Below are 25434 nucleotides of genomic sequence, written 5' to 3' on the forward strand. Positions count from 1 at the left end.
TGTGGCAGGCATCCCATATAAAATAGAGGAAGATGCACACAGGTGTTAGCCCAGGGCCAATCTTCCTCAGCAAAAAGAGGAGACTGCCATCGGATATTAGCTCAGGGCTAATCTTCTTCCCAAAAAAAAAATAAGAAAGAAAGAAAAAAGAATTCTCACAAACCTTAGGGCAGCTCTTTCTGAACTGCTATAAAAATCACTCATTTTGGCTTTACGACTGACAGTTTTCCAAATATGGAACTGGCTACCTTATGAAATGGTCAGCTCGCTCTCGTGGGACATGTTTAAGTAGAGGTGAGCCGATCTTGTAAGGGAGTCTTGTAAGCTGATCTTGTAAGGTGGATGATTTTAAAGGGAACTAGAAGACATCCTGGGCCTCTGTGATGGGGCATGAAGGAGACTTACCTGCCAGAGCCTTGATGCGGGACCGCTCAAAGAGCCGCGCGGAGCTGTTCTCATTGTCCCAGTCGTCCACGTCCCAGCGGTTGTTGACATCGCTGTACTGCTGCTGGATCTCAATGTTGTCGTAGTCTGTGGCTACTGTGGTCGTCATCTTGAACCGTCTCAGCCGCTCTTCCACATTAGCTCCTTCTTAGAGCTCTGCGAGAAAGAAAAGAAAACCCTATTTAGGCATCTAAAATGCAGAGTCCCCATAAAACCTCCTGGGACAAAGGTGAGTAGAAGGTAAAACAATTCGTGCATGTCCAGAACGGGTCTCTGGAGTCAATCAAAGCTGGTTTTGAACTTCAGCATTGCCTCATTACCTTGTGTGACCTTGGCCAAGGTACTCAGTATCTCCAAGCCTCAATTTCCCCAACCAACAACGAGGGAAGATACTCTACAGGTTGTTAAGGGGACTGAATGAGATGATGGATGCCCAACGGAGGGTGGGTTTCTTCCTCCTCTCTAAAATTTAAACTTCAGAATTTTAAAGATTTATCGGAGCTGGATGAACACCTATTTGGGGCTTCTGAATGAACTCATTTATTTCTATTGTGTATCACCATAAACTATAATCTTTTAGCTTCTCCTGGAAATTCATAAAATGTTACATAAGAGAGCTATTACATAAGAGAGCTAACAGATCACTTTATCTAAACATCTCATTTACATATTAGAAAAGTGATGCCTAAGATTAAATGAGACAGTAAACGTATGGCACCAAAGACAGTACCAGTGCATAGTAGATGCTTGATAAATAATGACTGCAATTATTTATATTGCTGTGTTATTACAAAGTCTACTACCAATATCAATACCCACTCCTCAGGGACCCACCTAGGGTCCATGTTCTACTGGGATAAATGGGAAACAAGAACCTAGGCTTCAACTTTTGGCCCTTTATCACAGTGCTCTCAGAGAATTAAGAGAAATAAATACATTTAGTTTTAAATATAGCTTCTCCCTTCAATAATTATTCAGTCATTGAACCAGAATGTACTGAGGACTTGCTACGTGCTCGGCCCTGTTCCAGATGCTAGGTCAACAGTAAACAAGATAAGGACTCGGCTCTAGAGAAGCTTATGTCCTAGTAGGAGGAGCTGGACAAAAAGCCCACAAGAAAAGGTAAGAGAGTTAAAAGAAAATGAAATAAAAGTGGAGTGACGTGAAGGAGTGTGAGTGAGTGACCATTTCAGATCAGGCAGTCAGGGAAGGCCTCTCTGAGTGGGTATTTAAACTGAGATCTCAATGCCAAAAAGTAACAGGTCACAGCCAGATCAAGAGGAATAGCATTCCAGGCAAAGGAAACAGCTTATGGAAAGGCCACAAGGTGAGTAACAGCACGGCTTGCTGGAGGAATGGAGACGTCATTGCGGCTGGAGTCTGGTGGGCAGGGGGAGAGACAAGGAGACGAGCTTGGAAAGGCAAGTGGGGCCAGACCACGGAGCGCTCTACGAGCCTAAGTGGACAGAAGCCACTGCAGGATTTTAGGCTAATAACTAACACCATTGGATATATGTTTTTAAAAGATCAATCCTGTTGCTGTATGGAAAACAGATTCCAGGAGGCAAGGATGTGCTTAAATCCTATCGGTGTGGTACATTCTTGCAATTCCCACAAAGCTATCTAGGTGGGTTAAGAGGAGGAGGAGGCAAGATGCCCCCTTTTTGGACAAAATGTCCCAAGGGAGAAAATATTTGTTCTCTCTCCTTCCCATCCCATCCCACTTTCCGTTTTAAGATTTGAAAATTTATTTTAAGATTTTGTACCTGGATGCTCATTTTTTCAAAGCCTCATTCACTATGCACCAAGAACATGCACACAGACCAGAGTTAACAGGCCTAATCACCAGAGCTTGTGCACTAATAAAGCCAAACCACCACTTAGCACCCATAAAATGACCACTCCAGCCGATTTTTTAACCTCATATATGCCACATACAAAGAAAATAAAGCCACATACGCAGCGAAGAATCATTTCTCCTATTATGCTTCAAATATAGCTTTTCTCAAGTTCTAACACAGAACCACAAATGTCACATACAACCAGGTTTCCATGGTAAATAAATTAAGCTGAAACAAATGAACTCCACCTTACAGAGTATAGTAGTTGGTGGCAGAAGCACAGAACTGCCTCCTCCTTTGTCATTAGCTGTTTTCTCACAAGCTATCCAAGAACAGCGCCAACACATCCTACATGTTCCTAAGGACATCCTATACTGTGTCCACCTTACAACTGAGCCACACATCTGTAACTCAAACAGTCACCCATCTTTGCTCAAACAGAAACATCTTGGATGGGAGCAAAATCCTGGATTCCCATCAGGCAGACATAACCAATCCCAACAATATAAATTATCAGTAGATTAATTTTAACATCTACATTAGCAATGTATTTACAAGATTTTATAAAAACACAAAAATTTCAGAAACATAAGCCAGTAAACATATTCTACTGAATGATCTCACAGTTGCTTTTAACATTCAAAATCATAACCTCTTCAAAAAAAAAAAAACAATATTGTCATGTATCATTTGAACTTGGAGATGGTTAATTTTCATGACTGTATCAATACTAAAGACTTTTTATAAAATTCAGCCTTGGAGGAGGCCATCTCTAGGTGAAAAAATGTGAAAGTGCTATTAATTCCAAATTTCTGAGAGCACAGAAAATGAGATTTAACCCAACCCAAGGTGAAATCTAAACGCCACACCTCTGAGTCGCTTTTGCTATTTGGCGCCACCTGCTGACCAATGAGAACAAGCCACACCGCGGCCTCCAGGGCAGCTCTAGCTTCACCACACCTGCCTCCTGAGTAAGCCCAACTACAACCTTTGTCCCCCCATGAATCTCTCTTCCTACCACTGACTTATCCTCAAAACCACCGAATGCTTTCCACACATTTCTCAACAAGCAAGTGTTAATCTTTTTCTTAAGCTTAAAATTTAAGTCATTCAGAGATCCTAAGTATTTTTTCCAAGTATTCTTCTTAATGGTGTTCTTTAAAAACACCATTGTTCCTTAAAACAAAGAGGAGAGTGGGAAGCAAAAGTTCCTACTAGTCTGTACAAAAGAAATATCGATGCTATACCTTATTCTTTTTATTCTATTGTTTCACTCGAGTGTCTAAGAATTTGGATATATGGGATATTTTTTTCTTCAATAGTCTCCATCTGTCCTAAGGCAATATCCTTGTCAAACAGCCAAGTTTTCATGATGATGGAAGCTTTTTTCTTTTTTCTTAATTTTCAGGGCAATGTCAAAGCAAAACATCCCACATGCCCACCAGGGCCATAGTGAAAGGGTGCTTTTAAGTGTTCAACAGCAACAGTAGAGTGACCTGAGGGTGAAAGAATAGTCAGAGTCAAGGAAAGAACGTGAACAAGCACGCCCAAGGCATGGGGATTTCAGAAAGCCCAGCAAGCTGCAAACATCATTATTCTCTAACCCCCTTCAACAACGGACTGTGCCAGCTGCGAGAGAAGTTTGTATCACACATACAGGTGTCCCTGGGAGGTTATCTATAAAGGGCTAGATTTTCCCAAGGTACTTATCAGCTGTGTGTCCCAAGGGCCAGTGAAGTAATCTGTATTTCTTAAATGGCTGAGGGAAGATTAGGAGGAGAGAAGAGAGAAGGGATGGCCATCTTGTAACTCTGCCTGGTGGGTCCACCATTAGGAATGCTTGAGAGAACCATGTAAGGTTGGCACAAGGCAAGACAATCTCCTCTATCAGAGAAGGGTTCTCATTGCCTCCGCTGGCTCAGTGAGGGCCCAGATTCTCTCAGACTTGATCACCACAGCAGGAACTCATTAAATAATCCTTGAATGAATAAAAATCAATAATAGCCTGGGTGTGATATGAGTAACACCCACGTCTTTGGGGGCTAGGTTTTGGGAAAATGATTAAAAATACATATCTGTCTTCCCTACTCTTCCCTCTCCTAACTGTGTGTGTGCATGTGCGTGTGTGTCTGTGTGTGTAAAAATAAGGAATATGTTAAAAAGCTAAGATTCCTCCACCAAATTACTCTTCTCTAATCCTACGTCCTATGAACTGGAATTTTCCAAAAGATACAAAGAAATTCCAAAAGCTTTTCCATTTTCACCCCCAATGAGAAGAAAACGATTTTATTTCTTCAAACTGGCAGACCAGGACAGAAACGCATGAGGAAACAATCATCCTAGACCTACAAGGCAAAGAGGTTCCTACAGCTCTGGCATGTGTTAGCAGAAGGTCATAATCACCAGGAAAGAAAGTGGAGCATCACCATTCCAAGTTTTAGGAGTATTCTATTAGCTCTCCTCTTTATTGAATTTAAAATTCTGAAAGTCAATACCTGGCAAAGCCCAGAGGGAAAACACGTCATCTGTTTACTTTCCAAGATGCCAAATGTATTTTTCATGTCACACAGGTACTAGAAAAGTGCAAAGGTTTTTGCTCTTTATAGTTTATTTCCAAACTTCCTTCCACTGCCCTCTTCTGTTACTCTACAAAATCTCCCCAGGTGATATCACCCACACCCCTGCCTTCTTTTTTTTTTTTTTAAAGATTTTATTTATTTATTTTTTTCCCCAAAAGCCCCAGCAGATAGTTGTATGTCATAGCTGCACATCCCTCTAGTTGCTGTATGTGGGACGCGGCCTCAGCATGGCCGGAGAAGCGGTGCGTCGGTGCACGCCCGGGATCCGAACCCGGGCCGCCAGCAGCGGAGCGCGTGCACTTAACCGCTAAGCCACCGGGCCGGCCCACCCCTGCCTTTAAGTCAGTGTCTAAAACTAAACTCATAATTCCTCCCTCCAGACTCTGTTTTTCCTCTGTCACTCCCTCATTGAATGGCACCCTCATTTCTCCCAGTGACCTCAGCTACAAACCTTGCAGTCAGCCTTCATTTCTCCCTCTTCTCCCATATTCAGGCTCCAAGGTTGCTTGTACCTCCTGAAAATCTCTTGGGTTAGCTCAAGCAATAGTTTCTTCTTCCAGCACCTCACCTTTAATTTTAACCCCTAATCCATTCCCCCACATTGCCACCAGAGGGACCTTTCTCAAACGTAATCCTAATCATTTCATTCCAGTGACTAAAACCCACCAATGCCCATGCCTTCAGAATAATAAATCCCCATGCCTTCAGAATAATGCCCAGAAACCTTTGAAGAGAAATCAGAACCTTCATGAGGGGATTCTGACCAGCTTGCCAGCCTGGTCTCACTATTCCTGTCCTAAGCTCTCGTAGCTCCTGAAGGAAGTCATGCTCCTGTCTCACCTCCAAAATTACTACCTGGAAAGCTCTCCACTCTTCCCACCAATCCTAGCTAAGGTATCACCTCATCCAGGAAGCCACCTCTAATCACTTACCACCACCACCACTTGGTCTGAATTAAGACAACCTTAGACAGCCTGCATATGTACTCCCTCCCAGACACCTTATATATCTCTGACTTACCACTTATCATTTAAAACTGTGTCACAATTAAAAAACTTCTATTTACTTATCATCAATAGGCCATAGGCTCTTGAGATCATGATCCCATCATACTGTCTTTATATCTCTCAACTCCTAGCAGGGTGCCTGGACACATTAAGTGCTTGCTAATTATTTATTTGCGGGCTGGCAGGCTGGGTGGGAGACAGGCAGAAGGAAGACTGGAGGTGAGGCCACAGAGGCAATGTCAATTCAAGCTGCCACTCTGGTACTATCTCCATCAGTCACAAAGCCCAAAACACAGACTCTTCTGAGCTACATAGATCTGCTGGGCACTCTGCTTTCAAGGAAGTTTAGACTAGTCTATTAATGAACACGAACATACATTTAATAAGGTACTTCTCCATGTACATATTAAAATGTTTCCCTTTTTAATTTAGCTTTTCCCCACGAAAAGAATTTATTTTTTGTATGAACTACTCAGATTTCAGAGTAAAGCAACAAATAGAGAATAAATGGAATTTTCACTGGCACTACACACACACACACACACTTCCTTAATACCCAATCTTAATTAAAGGCTCAAATAAATAAAAGTGAAAAAGGTGACTAACATTTGCCAATCCTTTTTGAGGAGGAAAACCATATGCTAACAATTACTTTGGCAGAATTCGCAGACCCCAAATGTTCTGCAAACACTTAAAACCTTCCCACTTTACTCATAAAAGACTTGGAAAAGCATACATTGGACTGCTGGTGTGCTATCTTAAAAAAAAAAAAAAAAAAAGTTCTGCTCAGGGACTTTGAAGGGACCAAACTGTGTGTCTGAGAACTTCCAGGAAGAGACCTATGAGAGTTCTGCCTAAACCTTCTCAACTATTCAGTCCCCAGAAAGCAAGAGAGTCACATCCTGTTTGCCATGTGCCCACTGAGGCATTCTGCAGCATGTGTAAAACAGCCAGTAAAGAGGAGTATTCATAAGAAACCACATCTAGAACCACAGTGATGAATAAACCCAGCTAACTCACTGTTACTCAGGTTCACCGAGCTAGTTTCACAAAAAGGCCCAAGATTCCAGCCTAAGCATTCAGAATTTTCTGCTCACAAACACCAAGACATACATAAAAAGTCCTAGTGTGACAGCTAACAACATAAGAAAAGTGACACCCATACAATGTCCCTTATAAAAGTGTCATTCACTTTTAAAATTATCCAGTTTACCTGCAGCTTTACAGGAACACATCGACTGTACAAAAATATGATATCACTGTACAAACTAGCCAAAATTCATAGAATCAGACCATTTTGAAAAGGAAGGGTGCTCAGAGACCTGTTTAATAATTAAACCTCCTTAACAAAGGTGGTCCTCAAATATTCTATACTAACTTTTACCTGTTTTATTTATCGATGACAAAGCATGTTAAAATCTCTCAACATAATCATGGATTTATCAGATTTTCCTTATAATTCCCTGGATACATACAAAAATCATAATTATTTTATGTTCCTTGTGGGTTGTTAACCTTATGAAATATTCTATTTTCTTCCTATTCACACATTCATTCTACTTTGACTGATGGTAATATTTGCCTGGTATATTTTTTTCCATTCTACTATTTCATCTTCTAGAGTGATTTTGTTTTAGTTATGCCTCTTATTTTTTAAATTCAATCCAAGAATCTCTGTCATTTAGTGGGCAAATATAATCCATTTACATTTATTAGGATTACTGCCATATTTGAAGCTTCAACCAACTTATTTTGTTTTCTTAGTTACTAAAATGTAGAAACTGGGGTCCAAAGAGTTCAACAACTACATCAAGTTACACAGCTATGAGCCCAATATCTATAACATCTTTATCACCACTGAATCCAGAGCCATAAAAACTCAAGCTAATCTTTAAAATGCAGAGAGCTGATGAGTCTAACAACCAAAGAAAACTCTAATGCTATTAAAAATAACTTAATTTTCTTGCTGGCTTACTTTATGTGGGCATGATATTTACTTGCTTTTTCATTCAGTCCTCCCTAGCAACCTTTTGAGGCAGATACCATTACTGCCCTATTTTACAGATGAATAAATTAAGGCTTTGTCTGTGGCAGCACAGCATGGAAATGAGGAAGCTAAGAGGATCTGAACCAAGTATGTATGACTCCAAAGCCCATGCTTTAAATGAATAACTTAGCCTGAGTTTTGAAGTACAAACCCTTCATAGTGGTCCATATCAAAAAAATATCTGACGGACTCAAGGTTCTTAAATAAATGAGGAAACAGATTTGCCCTCTTCCAAGTCTAATTACTACACAGGGCAGCAACCTACCTAACCAGGACTCCTAACTCGTACATTCTCAATGGAGATGATGCGGCTCCCAGAGAATGAAAATTCATTTTGGGGATGCGGCAAAAAAACTTACTCTTTTTTGTGTAAGCACAGAGATACAGTATGTCTGTGATATTAAAATTTCATGGGTGGGAGATAAGGAAAAAAATGTCTAAAAGACTCCTGGTGGAGCAAAGGAATAATGAAAAAAAGGTTAAGAAACATTGTCTAAGCTAAAGAGAAAATGCATATCACCTTTAAGTAAACGAAGACTTGAAGGCAGGTCTTCAAAGACAGGAAGATGAAGAGCACATTTCTTTGTACGAAAGAATTAGAATTTCATATACCACAGGTCCCATTCATCATGTCTCTGATGTAAAAATTCACAGTGGGCTACTCTCCCCAAACGCTAATATATGTACTTTAGGCAAACAGTGATGGTTCAGCCATCTTCTGCCTACAACATTCAAAGACTAAAGCACTCATTATAAACCTTCTGCTATAGACTGAATGTTTGTGTCCTCCCAAAATTCACATGTTAAATCCTAATGCCCAACGTGATGGTATTTGGAGGTGGGGCTTTGGGAGGTGATTTGGTCATGAGGGAAGAGTCCTTATGAATGGGTTTAGTGCCCTCATAAAAGAGACCCACAGTGTAACCTCACTCCTGCCACAGGAGGTTATAGCAAGACGACGGCAGTTTAAGAACCAAGAAGCAGGTCCTTACCAAACACCAAATCTGCCAGCACATTGATCTTGGACTTTCCAGCCTCCAGAACTGTGAGAAACAAATGTTTGCGGGCCGGCCCCGTGGCTTAGCGGTTAAGTGCACGCGCTCCGCTGCTGGCGGCCCGGGTTCGGATCCTAGGCAGGCACCGACGCACCGCTTCTCCGGCCATGCTGAGGCCGCATCCCACATACAGCAACTAGAAGGCTGTGCAACTATGACATACAACTATCTACTGGGGCTTTGGGGTAAAAAATAAATAAATAAAATAAAATAAAAAGAAAGAAAGAAATGTTTGTTCTTTAAAAGAAGCCACCTAACCTATGGTAGCCTGTTTGGGCTGCTATAACAAAATAAGACACCTTCATTATTCAGAAATAACCTCTTTCCTACACAGATGAAAGATGCCCCTAGAAGGCTGGCTCTAGTTTTATGAACACAGCTCTAGGGACAAATTTTCTTTTTTAACATGGGCAGGTTAAAGCAGGCTCTACTATTTGAGGGAGCAAAATCAACTCTTATTATAAAGGAAATTAATTATTTTAAAAGATTTCACTAGTGGAAAAATACACTGACCATAGGTCATTTTATTTAAAACAATCTATTAAAAAGAATCCATCATTATGGCTTAAAAACTTATATTACACAGTATGACCAAGGATACATTTCTACAACAAAGAAGACTATAATGTGGAGGGAAAACAGGGCATCTCTCTGAGCTCCCTCCATTTTACAGAGTAAACTGCACAAATAACAGCTAAATTATAAACAGATTTATCATCTGACTGCCTTAAATGAAAGGAAAATTCTTAATATACTGCATAGAAATTTATTCTCATTTACTATTTGTACATTAAAATTTTAAACAAAGCACCTTATTTCTTTTCTCTGCCTACATATGACACCATCTAGATTCTAAATATAAATTTGCAAGCCTTAAAATTTTTTTAAACTAGCTTTATTTTGAAAACAGATCTCGAAAGAAAGGTCAGCTTTTCCAATGTCTATAAGTCTCAAATCACCTAACTTGAATCAAACAAAAAACATTTTAAATAATTTCTACTAAATACACGGCTATCCTTGTATACTTGGCAGTTAAAGGCCATCCTTGTTTCTGTTCTCCTTACAGAGAGGAGCAATTAAAATTGAAATCATTAACTCAGTGCAGACCTAACACTGTGACCTTATGACCAATGTGGTGTTTCTAAGCCAATAACCATCTTGGTCTTACCTTTACTTCTAGATAGTTTTAAATTATTTTACAATCTAGGTCTAATGGTACTGCTGCCAAAATGCCAATCCTGAATTTCAGTGAGTTTGGCATTTCACTGCCTTATTCTTTGTGAAATTTCTTAAGTCAGTATTGTGTATGCCCAAGTAACAGAGGAGCAATAATGTGCTTTCTATTTGGAAGCTGACATTTACTCCTAGAGCAGCCCAGTGCCAAAATTCTGTGCAAATCTCTCAAGTGAAAATGGAATAACGATCAAATGAAAGAAAAATGTAAAACTGCACTGAAAAGCAACACTATACAAAATGATAAATGAAGCGCACATGCACACACACACAGAAAACTCCTTGAGGGCCAGGATCCTCTCTGTTCTGTTTATCTTTATACCACCAGCACCAGCACCATGCTTAAACCATAGCAGATGCTCAAAAACAACTGCGAAATAAAATGGCAGGCAGCAGGCACAGTATCACTCCAAAGCAATCTAACTCTGAAACACAATGCTTCTTTCTGTCTGAATAGTATGCATCCCGGACCCCAATAAAAAGTACTCAACGTTATGTAAGGGGCAACCTTCTCTTCACTCAGATTCATTTAGCAAAAGATGAATTTTTGTTAAGAAATTTATTTTCAACTATTGCAAAATAAGATGGGTCATATTTGGATAGGAATGGAGTAATCATGAATTTCACAATCTCATTTGAGATAAATAAACATATTTATTCTAATATGTAATATTTTAAGAATCATTTCCCTTTGCAAAGTGACCTAAATCCTAGGCTTGTCTAATAATACCCAAATTTACAAAGGTTTAAATATTATCAGTTAAATTTTCTCAGAGAGCAGTTCCAACAATTCTTACTGCTTGGATTAACACTTCGTGGCAAGCCTTTACCCTTTGTGTGCCTCGTAAATGTTTCCCAAACTCACTTAGAAATCTGTAACCTCTCAAATAAACAAAATGAGTAAAGCTTGGCCTATGATACTTGAAAAGAAGTGTCTTCAATTGCAGAAAAATCGTTCAAGTAATTACTGTTTTAACATGATCAAACGTCTCTTACTAAAATTTGTTTAAACTTAATCAATCTGGCAAAAAACAATTTTTTTAAACACCGTTTAACAATATATGCAGACTACAACTCACTAGAATTCTGCACATTATTCTTTAAAAGCGTGCTTCCAAAGGTGCTCGATATCAAACTTCGTAACAAAGGTCATTGAAGTAAATGTGGAGATTCACTTTGGCTTTCTAGAATATTGAAACACTGATATACAAGAAAAATGAGCCACAGTGTTTAAAATATTGCCTTAAGTTTAGAACCACAGAGGAGCTCTCTGATTAACTAAGAGCATGCACCCGTCACAGGTGACCAGCCACAAGTAAGTACGTCTACCACAGGGCCAGACCACAATCCACCGAACACTCCACCACCCTCCTCAGAAAGGCACAGGATAAAGCACGGCCTATCCAAAGCCACAGGGCTATCGGCCTGCAGTTCAGATTTGCTTGGCTCCCACTCTATTGCTCAACTTATTACAAAATGAAAATAAGGGCTTAGCTGGTAAGGTCCTCAATCAGGTTCAAGAGCAAAGGAACGCAGCAACTTTCCCTGTTATAGGAAACAGGCTTAGAAAGGCTTGAAACAGGCTTAGAAGAACAACAACTAGAACATCCAGACCACTCTGAGTTTCTTTAAAAGCTCCCTGGTGATGTGACTTTGGAAACTACATTTTTTAATTCCTTGCCTCACCAAAATCAAGCCTGTACTTTCATCTCCTTGAAATATGTTATTAATAAACCAGTTTCCTACTTCCTAAAATATCTACAACATTACATGCACTTTGTCTTCCCACCTCCAAATGCTTTCAAAGAAGTTAGTTGCTTCTTTTGTCCAACTCAGCAACAGAGTGAAGAATGAACAGGATGGTAGGGCAGTTCAGAGAACTGGAGGGAACCAGATCCTGTTAGCATTCTCTGATTCAGCGCAGAGAGAAAATCAGGGAAAATCAGGGGCTGGGCACCCCAGTGGTGCTGGATTTTTAGCCGTGTCCCAGTGAACTCGAATGCCATTAAATGCCAATCCCAACCCAAAAAGGATCCTACAGCCAAGGAAGGCTTTCTAATCTCATTAGCAATAGAGCTGCTCTCTCTCAATAACTTGTGATTTTAAAGATAGGGACAACAGATAAAGGAGAACCGGGTCAGCCTGTAGAGGAAGGCTCTTCTGAAGCCTCCAGCCCCACCAGCCCAGGGCCTCCTGTTGGTTTGCTCTTGTTAGTATTTCTTCTTCATGGCATGTATCAACAGTGTTTAAATAATTACCTGTGTAATTTAATTATTTGTTAAATGACTCTCTCACCTTATATTCTATACTTTCCATGAATTATTAGGCATTTCTCTTTTTCATCAATGTATCCCTAGATACAATGCCTACCATATAGTAGACAATAGGTAAACATTTAATGAATAAACTTTATAATTAAAAATTTCTATCTTCCCAAAGTATTATAAGCACTCTCCCTACCAAATCTGCCATATCAAGAAGAAAAATTTTCCAGTTTATCCAATGGTAAATTTGTTCAAATGTAAGCTGTAAATAGTAAACAAACAAAAACTGAAATAAACCCCTAAATGACCAAGAATTATCTACATTTTACGTGTTTTTACTGTATTTACCACATCAGAATTTTTTACTTCCCTCAATGACCAAAGAAAAAACTTAAAATTTCTGTCTAAATTACAGAGGTTAATTTCCCAAGTCCAATTTTCATTGGGGCTGAATAGCCATACTCAAAGGGTGTTGACTCTTTGATCACAGGGTGGTGGGGCAGATTCACAACACAGGGCCCGGGTCTAGGCAACACTTCCTCACTACCTCAGAAAGCACACTTAGCACAGGGGAGGACCCTGGACTGAGAAGAGACTCAGAATTGTTCAAGAACCCACGCAGTCCTACATTTAGGTTTTTAAAGTACCCAAGGTTAGGTGAAAACTGATAGCAGTCCAAAGAAAATGTTGTAAGCTCAGTATCAAACACCAGCAGAAGGCAGCACGATCTAGATGGCTTTGCTGTCAGAAATCAAGTAATCATCCCAGGGTACTGACCAACCCGAGTGTCCAGAAGGGGGCAGCCAGGCTGTAAGACACCTGGGAGTCCCACCCAGGAGCTAGGACTTCACAGGGGAAAAAAATCTTAAAGGGACACTTGGCAACTATCTTCAAGTAGCTTCAGAAGCCCTCATGTGGGCACGGGCACAGACTCTTTGGCAGGCAGGGAGCAACAAATTCATAGTGACTCAGGGTTAGAAGGAGCTTTCTAACAACTAGAGCTCTCCAAAAATGCAGAGGGCTGGCCGGAGAGCAGGGAGTTCACCATATCACCAGAGGTTCACATGTGGTGGGGAAGTAACACTTGACAGGGCAGCTACAGAGGGGACCAAGTACTATGTGGGAAGCTGGGCTGCATGAATTCTAAGATCCCTTCCAACTAAGAGGCCTCTAAGATTTGGTTAACCACAAAGTATTTGCCATTCTTGTGATCATACACTGTAGTAACACTCAAAACTTGGTTCCCAAGGTATGCACGATACTCTCTTCAATGAGGCTCAAGATATTTCAAAAGAATGTCTTTTCCATTCCTATTTTTAACTGAATCTCGTTTACTTTAATTGTAACCATTCCTTGTAGGGGTGTTTTCATATTAAGAAAATATTTGCATTCTCTTTAAAACAAAAGTATTCTTCTGCAAACACTTATAAACATTTTCACTGGGTTTCACAACCACACTGAAAAAATGGGTGAAAAATTTTGAAAACAGCATTTACATTTTAATGAAAACATTCATTTTAAGGGCACCACTGGAAACATTTATCATTAAAACAATTATTTTATTAGGCAATTTTATACTTTTTTGATATCATAATGTACCAAGTAAAACATATGTTCATTAAAAAAAACTTTTGATTAGAAAATAATGCCTTTCCTCAGCAAAAAAAAAAAAAAAGAGGAGGATTAGTATGGATGTTAGCTCAGGGCTGATCTTCCTCACAAAAAAAAAAAAAGAAAGAAAGAAAATACTGCCTATGCTGGTGTGACATCTCACCCAGGGCATATTACTGAGTCTGAGATTTTGTCCTTCACGAAAGGTGAAGACATTCCTGCTACCTAAATAAATGTGAAAATGCAAAAAGGTTTTATTTAAGAATGTCAGAATATAAAACTGCCTGTGCTTCACAAGTCCTTTGTTTATACTGCTTAAAAGAAAATGTCTCTTTGCTTCTTTAATTTGGGGGGTTGCATTTCAAGGAGTTTCCCTAAGAAATTACTCTGTGATCCTCCTGATCAGAGTTTTGCTCTAAGGGAGGGGATCTGAACTCATCAGTCCCCCCTAGTGTACTTAAAAGTCAATGCACACATATCCAGCATCAGTCATTTGCAGGGAAGTCCAGACATAATGAGGGGGATACTCTGAGGATGAGTTGCTAACAAACCAAATCAAACCACCAAGGTATCACAGCAGCTGTAGAATTTTTTTTCTTCTGGCTATTTTAAATGCAGTTTCCAGAAGTGTCCTTATCTCACCCATGTTCTATAGGCTGATCATGATAGCACCAACACGTTTCTGAAAAAAGTGAACTGATACATTTGGAAGCATCAACAAAGTATGGGAAAGCCACTCACTGTAACCACACTCAGCTATGGGATAATGAAGAGTTAGACATTTAGCAGTTCCTCCGCCACAAATGGGTTGGTTTTGCTTTTTGATGACAGGCATATGTTTTTGATATTGCTGTGTTGCTCAAAAAGAGTTGATATGTTCAAAGACTAGAAAGGAAAGACCTGTTTGTGAGACCAGTGATGAGAGCATAGATCAACATGGTGACCTACAAGAATGGTCATTTTTCATGCTTATGGAGATTTCTTGCATCTAAGCCTGTGATACTTTTAAATTCGGCTAAAACCCTCAGATCCTCCAGGGAGGGAGTGGGCAGCCAGTGTCAAAGAGATTTCTCTGAAACACATTTTGTCCCACACTGGGCCTGCAGGAGGACAACAGGCAGGGTGCTGGCCTTCTTAGTTTGCTCTGACTGCAAAGGCACTAACCAGGTGAGCAAAGAGACCCCTCACATTGCCTCGTCTTCTGAGAACAGGAAGGTAGCCACTGGCTTATAGAGTGTGCTGAAAGACTGGCCAAGTTCCCATGAGATCATTTTCCTATCTCCAAATGGAGCATGCCAAGAAACCACGTATAATACATCAGAATGGAGTCTCAGTCTTGGAGGCAGGTGAGACTGGATGAGCAGGGTCCAAAAATATCTTTTTTTTAACATTAATAAGCTCAACAGAGTAAGCTCCACACAGGAAAAGGATTTCTTTTAACTTAGGGATCAATGACCAAAAACTAAGAATGTACCCAGTTGTTAAAAACCACTCTTAGTGTAAAATCCAGAGTGACTGCTGTTTCAAGAAAGATGCCAGCTGCACAGGCAGGCAGTACCAGCCCTCTTCTTTCCTCATGACCAGAGGGAACACGGCAATGACTTAAAGTGCATTCTCCTCTGAGGTGAGCTGGCTGATATGTTAGCTCAGGAGTCTGAACAGAGCTCCCTCTTGACTCTTAAGGCGGCAAAGTCAACAAGTGCTGGCCCTCTTCAACCAGACTACTCACTACTCACACATTCTCCAGGAACCTCCCTCTAGAAGTTCCAGAAAGTTCCTGCTAACCAGCCCAACAGGCTTTACAAAAGAGAGATGAGGAGCCCCCCCCCCTTGCTTTCAGCGTACATTCCAAAAAGGAAAAAAACAAACACAGCAAAGCCAGAGTTTGCCCTTGGTTGTGCATTGAGATAGATTTTTCATTGACACATCTCTGTCTGACTTGAGGCCAAGTACGTTAATCTTTCCCTACGTACAGAACCTTGCAGGAAAACCAGGCAGGGAGCTGTCACCCACGCATACATATCCCAGCCTCAAAAGGTATTCTCTGAAGTAAATAATTTATTTCACTTCCTCTAAATGGCAGGACGTATCCTTCACCTCTGCTGTGGCTCTATTGCCAGAAACAGACAGTGATGTCGGGAGCAGCCTTCTCTGATGTAAACCAACTCCTCACAGAGGAGGGGGTGGGCAGGTAAAGCCAGACCACTCCATCAGACTGACCATGCCACAGCGCTCAACAGAGGCCAGCTGCCCACTACAGGTCTACGTTCCTTAGGTCATTGTAATGGGCTCCTGACAAGAGCAACAAACCTTCACCTTCAGCTTCCAGAAGACAGCAGGAGTGAGGCCTTTGAGGCCAGAAATCTGAAAATCACCAGCTTCCCAGTCACAGCCACAGTCTCACACTGGGAGGTGGGTGTGTCATTTCAGAGGCCAGTGAGCGTTTAGATAAGAGATGAGAGAATTCTCTGATTGACATCCTGAAAAGACAAGTACACACAATTTTCTCTTCTTCATTTCTCCGACTTCTACATATGGAAACAGATGCTGTCCTATTACAAGAATAAACGGCAGGTCTGGAAATGAACCAAAGCCCTTTAATCCAGTCTTGATTTACAATGCAAATGTTTTTCTACCAAATGTGCCAAAATATGCTAATGATTACCTGGAGCTGTAAATACTTAACAAAAATGTGATCAAACTTTTCTCAAGCAAAGTCTCTGCACATAAGTTACTCCATATCCCTGCTTCTTTTTCCCTCACAACTCCCAGCCCCGCTCCTTTGTGTTCTCCTCTCCTCAGAGGCTTCACCCCCAGGCGGGGGTGCCCCACAGGCGCCCAGTGCAGGGGTGGGGAGTGAACCAGGTTACCACCGTCCAGTGCACAGCTGCAGCGCCGAGGAATGGCCAGGGCTAGTGCACGGGTAAGGCTTTTAGACAAAGCCTCTGACAGGAGAAGAGCTGGAACAGACCAACTCAGTCCACGCGGTCCAACCCCTCTTTTCGGATATTACAGATCTGCACCCTGTTGTCGAGCCAGGTTACCATTTAATTGGTTTAAATTATCCCTAATGGATACACATAGCATTAGAAATTGTCAGTTATACCAAACACTGTGTCTAAATAATATGTACTGTTCCCTAAAAGGGGAGAAAGAGGCTTCTAAGATATGCAGAGGTGACCAGCTATTCAAAAGGCTCTTCTGTGATCAACAGCAACTGGTCTGGAAGCTGCCATTTCATTTAGCTAATTACAAACCTATTTGTTTCTGTAAAAAAATAGGAGCAGCTGAGGCTGTTTATCATCCTCTCACTGAGGAAGGCAGCAGCTCTGGTGGGAAAAGGAGGGCAGTTGCACATGGGTGAAAAGGACAGGGAGAGCAAGGCTCCACCCTCCTCACTGGGGTCCCACTCTGCAGCCTCCTGGCCTGCCTCTCCGCAAAGTAGTTTGAGGCCTCTTGTGAGAAGATCACCAGAGATCTGGAATCAGAGACTCTGACATCCCTTCTAGACACCAGATGTCCCAGATTCCGGTCAGTCCCAGCGGAGGACTTGGGACAGGTCACCTAGAGGCTCAGGGCCTCAGTTTCCTCATCTGTCAAGAGAGAAGAGTGGACTTGAACAGCAGTTCCCAGCCCTAGCCGCACGTCACAATCACTTGGGGCGATTCTCTGATTTAATGAGGCTTAGGTGTGGGCGAGGCAGGCATCAGGATCTTCAAAACTAAGGGCTGAGAACTTGATCAACTAGAGCCTCTTGCACCTTAAACAAAACAAAAAACGTCCTAAGCCCCAAATACCAATGAATTCATCTGCATCCCTCCTCCGTTAGGGTGGTGGATGGGACGAAAAAGGTGAGCTCATCACTCAGTAGGGCAAGCCTCTCAAAGGAAGGGGCACCTCCAGCTGGCCTGGCCCTGACAACACTTGATGAACACTGAGGCTGCAGACTACCTGATGATCTAGAAGTTTCCACTCAGCTCTGAAATTTGGACACTGTATTTGGGATTTAGATTTTCTTCTCTCTGCTGCCCGAAACGAGTCTCACAATAAAATATCTTAAACGAAAATTTTGTGGTTATTTAAAATAAGTCTTCAGCTAACAAATAAGACTACTTACCATTGTTTTTTTTTTAAACAGTGAAAAACTGCCTAAAATACTCGTTCATTTCCTCACTTTTAGTGGATTACAGACCACAGAAAAAGCACAAAACAAATCCTAAGAAATAAACAATTAACATAACAAAAAGTGAAAAGAATTATAATACCAAGATGCCAAAAATACTGATTACATTTCAATTACTATTTGTGCTTTCATCTGGAAAACATATCCTCTGTTGGAAAGTACCCAGTATTACAGCTGCGTTGCTTTTTCAACTTTCACAAACACTCTAAAAAGTTAGCCAAAACTCTGTGTTGGCTGACATCCAGGGTTTTATTATTACGTACGATTAGTTCGTAGTGAGAAATGCGGGCTAAGGAAGGGAGAAAGTGAAGTAACAACAGGGGCTTCATAATCATGTGCAGATGGGAAAGTTCCTGAAGCTTTATCTGCCAGAAAATGCCTCCCACATCACTTCTATTACCTGTAGCCTTGATTAATTTAATTAGATAATTACAAACGCTGTGTTTTTAGGACATCATTTAGAAACTTAACTTTAAACGATTTTTCTTATCTCAGTGGCTGAGCCATGCTCACATTTTAATATTTTTCATATGTAGAGCAATCTGGCAGATTCTCTCCCCCTCCCTCCGCTCTTTAGCAAGTGTTGAAAGCAAATCAAAGGGCAAACCACCAGTCACCTTCCTTCATTATATCCATTTCTTGTCAAATCAATTATGGTTCAAAAGCCTCTCACTCTCAGTACTTCATAACTGTCAAGGCTTATATATATAAATTTTTTAAAGTTTACACAAACCAAATGGAGTAGTATGGTCCGACGCAGACTTTTCAATTTCATGAGTCTATAAAGTTAAACAAACAAAAAAATGGAGGGACCAACATGGGTTTCCAACCTTTATTTTGTTAAGTAAGGAGTAAAAATTAAAACAAACACAAAAAGCTACTATCTAATATTGCCACTATTTTATAATGGGAGAAGGATCATCATCATCATCATCATCTGAGAATTGAAAGACCAATCCTTTGCAGAAGAGGACAAATAGTAATCTTACACGAAGGCTTCTGAAGTGGGCAGTGAGAGCCTCAGGACACACGTGACCCATAAGTGCAAAGGGAAAGTGTGAGCTAGTAGTCAGGAGACAAAATGGAAGTCTCAGCTAGCTGACCAGGGGCAGGCAGAAAGTTCCTCCGGGTTTCTGGGCCTACACCTGAACATTTACCCTACTTCTAAAATCCCTTCCTGTCCTAAAGTTCCATAACCATCAGATGAGAAAACTGTGCTAGAGTGTTAGCTATCTTATGAGGATAAGAGATAAGATCCAAGTCTCTTATTCACCACCACGTGTATCTCCAGCACCCAGCACTGCACTTGGCACAAAGTCCAGGCTCCACAAATATTTACTGAATAAATGACTTTTCTGATCTCCACAGTATTTAAGGGATGTTAAGAAAAATGCATTGAGGATTGATGTATGGGGGCTTCCTGAAAGAAAACACAACATGGATCTTACTTTAATTTTTAATTTTATGAATATATGTATATTTGCATTGTTTAACAAACATTTATAAAGCTCTATGAGCCAGGCCTACGCCCTTTACAAATATTAACTCATCTAATCCTCAAAATAACCTTTTTGAGGTAGGCACTATTATCTTTTGTATTTTACAGATGAGAAAACTGTGGCACAGAGTGGTTAAGGAACTTCCCCAAGGTCAAAGAGGTAAAGTTAGTGGAGTTGGGATTTGAACCCAAGCTGTCTAGCTTCTGAGTCTATCCTATGCTGCCCAACACAGTTGCCATGAGCCACATGCGGCTAGTTAAATTTAAATGAGTTAAAGTTAAATAAAATTTAAAATTCAGCTCCTCAATGTACTAGCCATATGCACTCAGAAGCCACATGTGGCTCATGGCAACTGTACACCACAGATAGAGAACATTTCCATCATCGTAGAAAGCCCCACTGGTCTACGCTCTTAGGCAATACTCTATTGCTACCTCCTGATCTGGGTTTGGCTCCAGATCCTGACTCCCATCTCCATGCTGTGCCCCCAACCTAATAAAACATAGCACAAAGGGGTTTTCCAACTGGGACTCTCTAACAACCATTCTTTAAGCAAAAGTATATAAAAACAAGTCGACAGCAGCTCCATTCTTCACTGACACCCTCAACAAGAAAGCCAACTATCAAGTTTGTTTTTTTCCCTTGTTATTCTCTACTCTTCTGGCAGGATGTTCACAGAAATGGTCTCTGTTAGGTCACTAGTGCACACTCACACCTGGCCTGCTGTGAAGGGCCGAAACCCTGTATTTATGGATTTTGTAAGCAGAGTTCAGCCAGAGGGCAGCCCTTCCTGAAATTCAGTTCCCAAAATATTTGCAGACATTTTTCAAAATGTAGAAAGCACATCACACAAAGTTCTTTCTGTAACACAAGAAACGAAGTTTTGGGTATCAAGGCAGCCTTTAAATTCTGTCTTGGAGGAGGACTCAGGATGAGCTGCCCCTGAGGGGTGGGGTCAGGGCATTAGGATTTCTGCAATTCCCAAAATAGTTACATCTTTGAGAAAAGGCAGTTGTGAAAGTTCAATTACCTAAGAAGGGTAACACATCAAGTCATTGTTCAACAAAACATCTGAATCAAAAAGAACTTGAGGGGAAACAAGATCCAGGACAAGTAAACTTTGGTAGGAAAAAAGTCCTGGCACAGAGGGGCAGGACAATAACGAGGAAAACTCACTGGGTGGAGCAAGTCTCAAGGGAAGAAGAAGGAAGATACTCAGGTGGGCCTAGAGGAAGACTAGAAAAATGAAACAAAACAAAACCAATTTGTAGTTCTGCTGTGGCTGGACTTCCCAGTTATAAAATTCTGTTTCTGCATTTGTTAAATGAAGTTAATGTAAGATCAATAACAAACTACAGTCATTCCTTCTCTCCTTCCCGTAAGGCTGGTATTGTTTATGATGCTTATTTTCAGAGAACCCCAGAGGGTTTCCCACAGAAACTCCAGGCATTCCTTGCATGGACATGCATCCTATGGGTCAACAGATGACATGTTTCTCTGGCACTGCAGTAAACAAAGGAGGAAGCCGGGTATGCTGGTTCCCTGGTGGGGGGCCAAATACCCAACCAGGAGCACAGCGTGTGCACAGATGTCCATGCTGAATGTTTATCCTCATTTACTATTTCCTGAACAACTATTCCCAAAAACTTGCAGCCAAATCATCGTTTGTGATAGCTGAGCAGTGTTCTACCGTATGGATGTACCATAACTTATTTAACGAAGTCCCTACTATAAGAGTTGTTAAAGTCCCTACTGTACACAGTTGTTCACTAGTCTCAATAATATTTTCATGAATGTGGTAATACCATTGTAACCTTGACCAACTATTTTCTTAGGATAAACTTCTAAAAGAGAAACCTATTACTTTACAGAAATGGACCCTCCCACCAGCACTATACCAGAGGCCTTGTTTTCCCTCCACCCTGATCAACACCACTATTACGGAGAAGATCACTAGGGGTCTCTGAAGTGATTTCTCATTATTTTAATTTGCATGTCTTTGCTTACTACTATTGTTGAATGTCTCCATATCATAAATTGATCACTTATTTGAGTAAGTTACTAACCTCTCTGTACTTCAGTTTATTTATCTGTAAAATAGGAAAAATAATTGAACCTATATCTCATAAAATTGTCTTTCAGAATTAAATGAGGTAATGGATGTAAAATGCTTAAAACAATACATTAACATTCAAAAATATGTTAGCTATTACTGTTATTTATACTTTTTAACTGATTTCTGATAAGGAAGAAATCTTCCTTTTTGAGTTCACATTGGTGGTTACTTTTTGTGAACAGCACAGATGAAATAATTATCACTGGGTAACAAAGAACCACTGTATGTACCCACGTGTAATTCTAGAAGTGGACCTCCCTCCCCTTCGTTTAGTTATAATATCCACTAGCCCAGGGCTATTTTTCTGTAATATAAACTAAAAAAATAAATGTTTGACTAACATTTTAATCAATCGTACATTCTTTGATTTATTTGATTTAACTAAGATGCTGTTTTTCCCAGAATTTTTAAAATTTTATAACAAAAAAATCCCAAAAAAGGAATTTGGTTAAATAAATCATGACACTAATATGTAGACTCTCATGCATTAAATAAAAACAATGATATTTTATACATATATGTAAAACATGGGACAATGCTCAGATGAAATAGCAGGTAACAAAATACATACACAAAAATTATGATTCTATTTTTGTTTGGAGACATACATTTATCTGGAATAATATATACCAAAATGTTAAAAGTAGTTAGCACTGGGTGGTGGGATTAAAGGCCATTTAAATTTTCTTATTTTTCTTAAGGAAACTATATTTTCCTTAGTTTCTACAAAGAACACTTTATTTTTGAAATGAGAAATTTTAAGTATTTGTACAGGTGGGATTCCAATGTAGTGTGCAGTTTCTTGGACAGAGCAGAGTCATCTGGCAAGACAGATCTCTATTGGGTAACAAGGTTCTCTCGGGCAGGAACATTCTTTGGACAGATTGGGGAGTGGCATCTCGTAAGGGCTCCCCGAGCTCTGAACCTGAGATTCCTGCCTCCTCATCCTCCCAGACATGGGCAGGGGCCCTGAGCAGATTTCGTCTTTCCCCTGCTTACCATCCACCAGCGATGGCCCAGGACTTTCAAAACAACGCTTCAGACTATATGATAAGAACACAAGGCCTCTGCTTTCCCCCAGTCTGATCCCCTGTCACAAACTCACACACACCCTCATTCCAGACAGTTCAACCCCCTTACAGTTCCCAGACTCTGCACACCTGCTAAAACACCCCTCTCCAACACTCAGCTCAAGCTCACCTCCTGCAACAGAGGCCATCACTGCACCCCCTGTGCACATATCTAGCACAGCATTCTGCACACTGGACTACAACTGTTGGCCCATTCCTGCCCTTGTTCTTGACTGCGGGTGGGTTGAGTGGGATATAACACCGTAGTGGAGCCAGTAGACAGGTGGAGAGGGGACTTACTGAGGTATAGTTGACATATAATAAGTATAAATAAACTGCACATAAATTACACAATTTGATAAGTTTTGACATGTATACACCCGTGAAACCATCACCACAATCAAGAAAATGAACACATCCATCATTCCAAAAAGTTTCCTCATGCCCCTTTGTAGTCCATTCCTCCTAGCCCACCCCAACTTATCCTCATCCTCCACCCCCAGACAACCAAAGATCTGCTTTCCATCACTAGAGATTAGTTTATATCTCCTATATAAATGGAATCACACAGTATGAACTCTTTTCTGTCTGGCCTCTTCACTCAGTATAATTATTTTGAGATTCACCTATCTTGTTGCATATGGCAATAGTTTGTTCTTTTTTCATTGCCAAGTAGTACTCCACTGTATGGATATAACACAATTTATCCATTCACTTGTGATAGACATACGAGTTGTTTCCGGTTTTGGGCTACTACAAAATAAAGCTGCTATGAACATTTGTGTACAAGTTTTTGGGTGGACATGTTCTTTCATTTCTCTTGGGTAAATGCCTAGGAGTGGAACACCTGGGTCACATCATAATTTTTTAAGAAACTGCATCATAGGGCATTCTAATTCAGTTAAAACAAAGAAACCAACAAAACAATGAGCAGCCAAGTACCCAAATGCTCCAGGGGAATCTCCCTTAAAAGAAAGATAATATGTCCTTTTACAAGGGATGAGTCATTTCATAATGTGAATAATCATTCTCTGTAACTTCTAAAATCCAATCTTCACATTTGAAGTTTTTTAACTTCAAATGAGTCATGCCTACATTAATTATAGTTATATAAGAATTTGCATTCTGTCCACTGCCCAATTCCCCTACACTGAGCCTCATTCTTTTCTGGATTTGGATAGTACCATTTAATTGCTTCTTTCTCTGTAATTCTCTACAGTGGTATTGTGAGAAAGAGCATGACATTGTGATTATATCAGTCTTGAAGAAGGACTCTTTCTTTGTATGTGTTCCAAGAAAAGACAGTAACCCACTCATGTGACTTCAGGGAAGTTATATTAACTTTCTAGGTCTTTGATAGACACCCTATCAGCACCCAAAATTAGATGTAAGATTTAAAGGGCCTCCTGATTAAGGAGCTATTCCGCAGTAAATACAACACGAGCTAAAAACAGAAAAGCAACTCTACATGAAAATATTCTATCTTGGTACTTAGTCTGGGACCTTCTCCCCCAAATTTAACCTATTTAAATCCAGAACACATAAAAGTATATGGTTTACAGAATATGTAAGTAAGAGTAATTTGAGCATAGAGGAAATTATAAGAACACTGAAAACATCCAGATATCCTCCTTGGTTCTATCTAAACTTCAAGGATTGGGTTTTCTGATAAATACTATATTCAATATTCTGTAGACACATTAAACTGCACAACAATTTTCTAAACACAGTTTTAAAAGAATCTGAGTATAAAAGCATAATAGAGTTAAACAGAGTCTGACAGCTTTTATTATTTCTATTAACTTTTCTGCTCTAGTTTATACAAGCAAATAAATCTCATTCTTATTTCACATGAAAAGAAAGGAAATCCACCCAGTAGTCAGTTAATTTCTAATGTAGGCTGGGAGTATCTTTGCTTGAGATATAAGACACATGCCCTTGTGTCCTCAGCATAAAGACTACTGTCATTTACATAAATGTTCCAGAAGCAAATCTTTTAAGTAACAAAAACCAAAGCCCATATAAAATGTTACCAGCCTGCTTAAGTTTGAAGGCATTTGCCACAGGAGTCAGTCAGTGAACACAAGTCGTAGTAAGACACCTGCAAGGAGGTCATGGGAACTTACAGCCTTAGAAACAGGTGTCAAATAAAATTCCTTAGATCCACCAATTTCCCGCTTAGGAATCCACCAGAAAAGAATCTGGATAAAAATTTGAACGCAACAATGCTCATCACTGTGTTTTTTATAGTAGCAAAAAACCCAAAGACAACCTAAATGCCCAGATTGTCTGGTTACTTTACACAGCCGTGAAAAAAGTTTTCAAAAGAACATTCCTAACATAGACACAACTCATGATGTAACAAAGTGAGCACAATTACATAAAAACTAAAGTGTAAATATGTGAGTGTACGTGTGTGAGCAAGTGTGAATAAACAAGAGCAGAAAGAAGTGCACCAAAATGTTAACAAAGGTTAGCCCTGGGA

General features: G+C 40.2%; 1 protein-coding gene across 1 annotated transcript in view; it reads right to left on the bottom strand.

Moving 5' to 3' along the window:
* The window catches only part of SPTBN1 (spectrin beta, non-erythrocytic 1), a 191144-nt gene that overhangs the window by 137232 nt on the left and 28478 nt on the right, over window positions 1–25434 (bottom strand). Inside the window, exon 2 of the mRNA XM_058551239.1 lies at window positions 406–600. Coding sequence (XP_058407222.1) covers window positions 406–553 — 148 coding nt within the window. The 5' untranslated portion in view covers window positions 554–600. The remainder of the gene's footprint in view (window positions 1–405; window positions 601–25434) is intronic.

The sequence above is a fragment of the Diceros bicornis genome, chromosome 12 (assembly GCF_020826845.1).
Source record: "Diceros bicornis minor isolate mBicDic1 chromosome 12, mDicBic1.mat.cur, whole genome shotgun sequence".
In the NCBI taxonomy this organism is placed as follows: domain Eukaryota; kingdom Metazoa; phylum Chordata; class Mammalia; order Perissodactyla; family Rhinocerotidae; genus Diceros; species Diceros bicornis.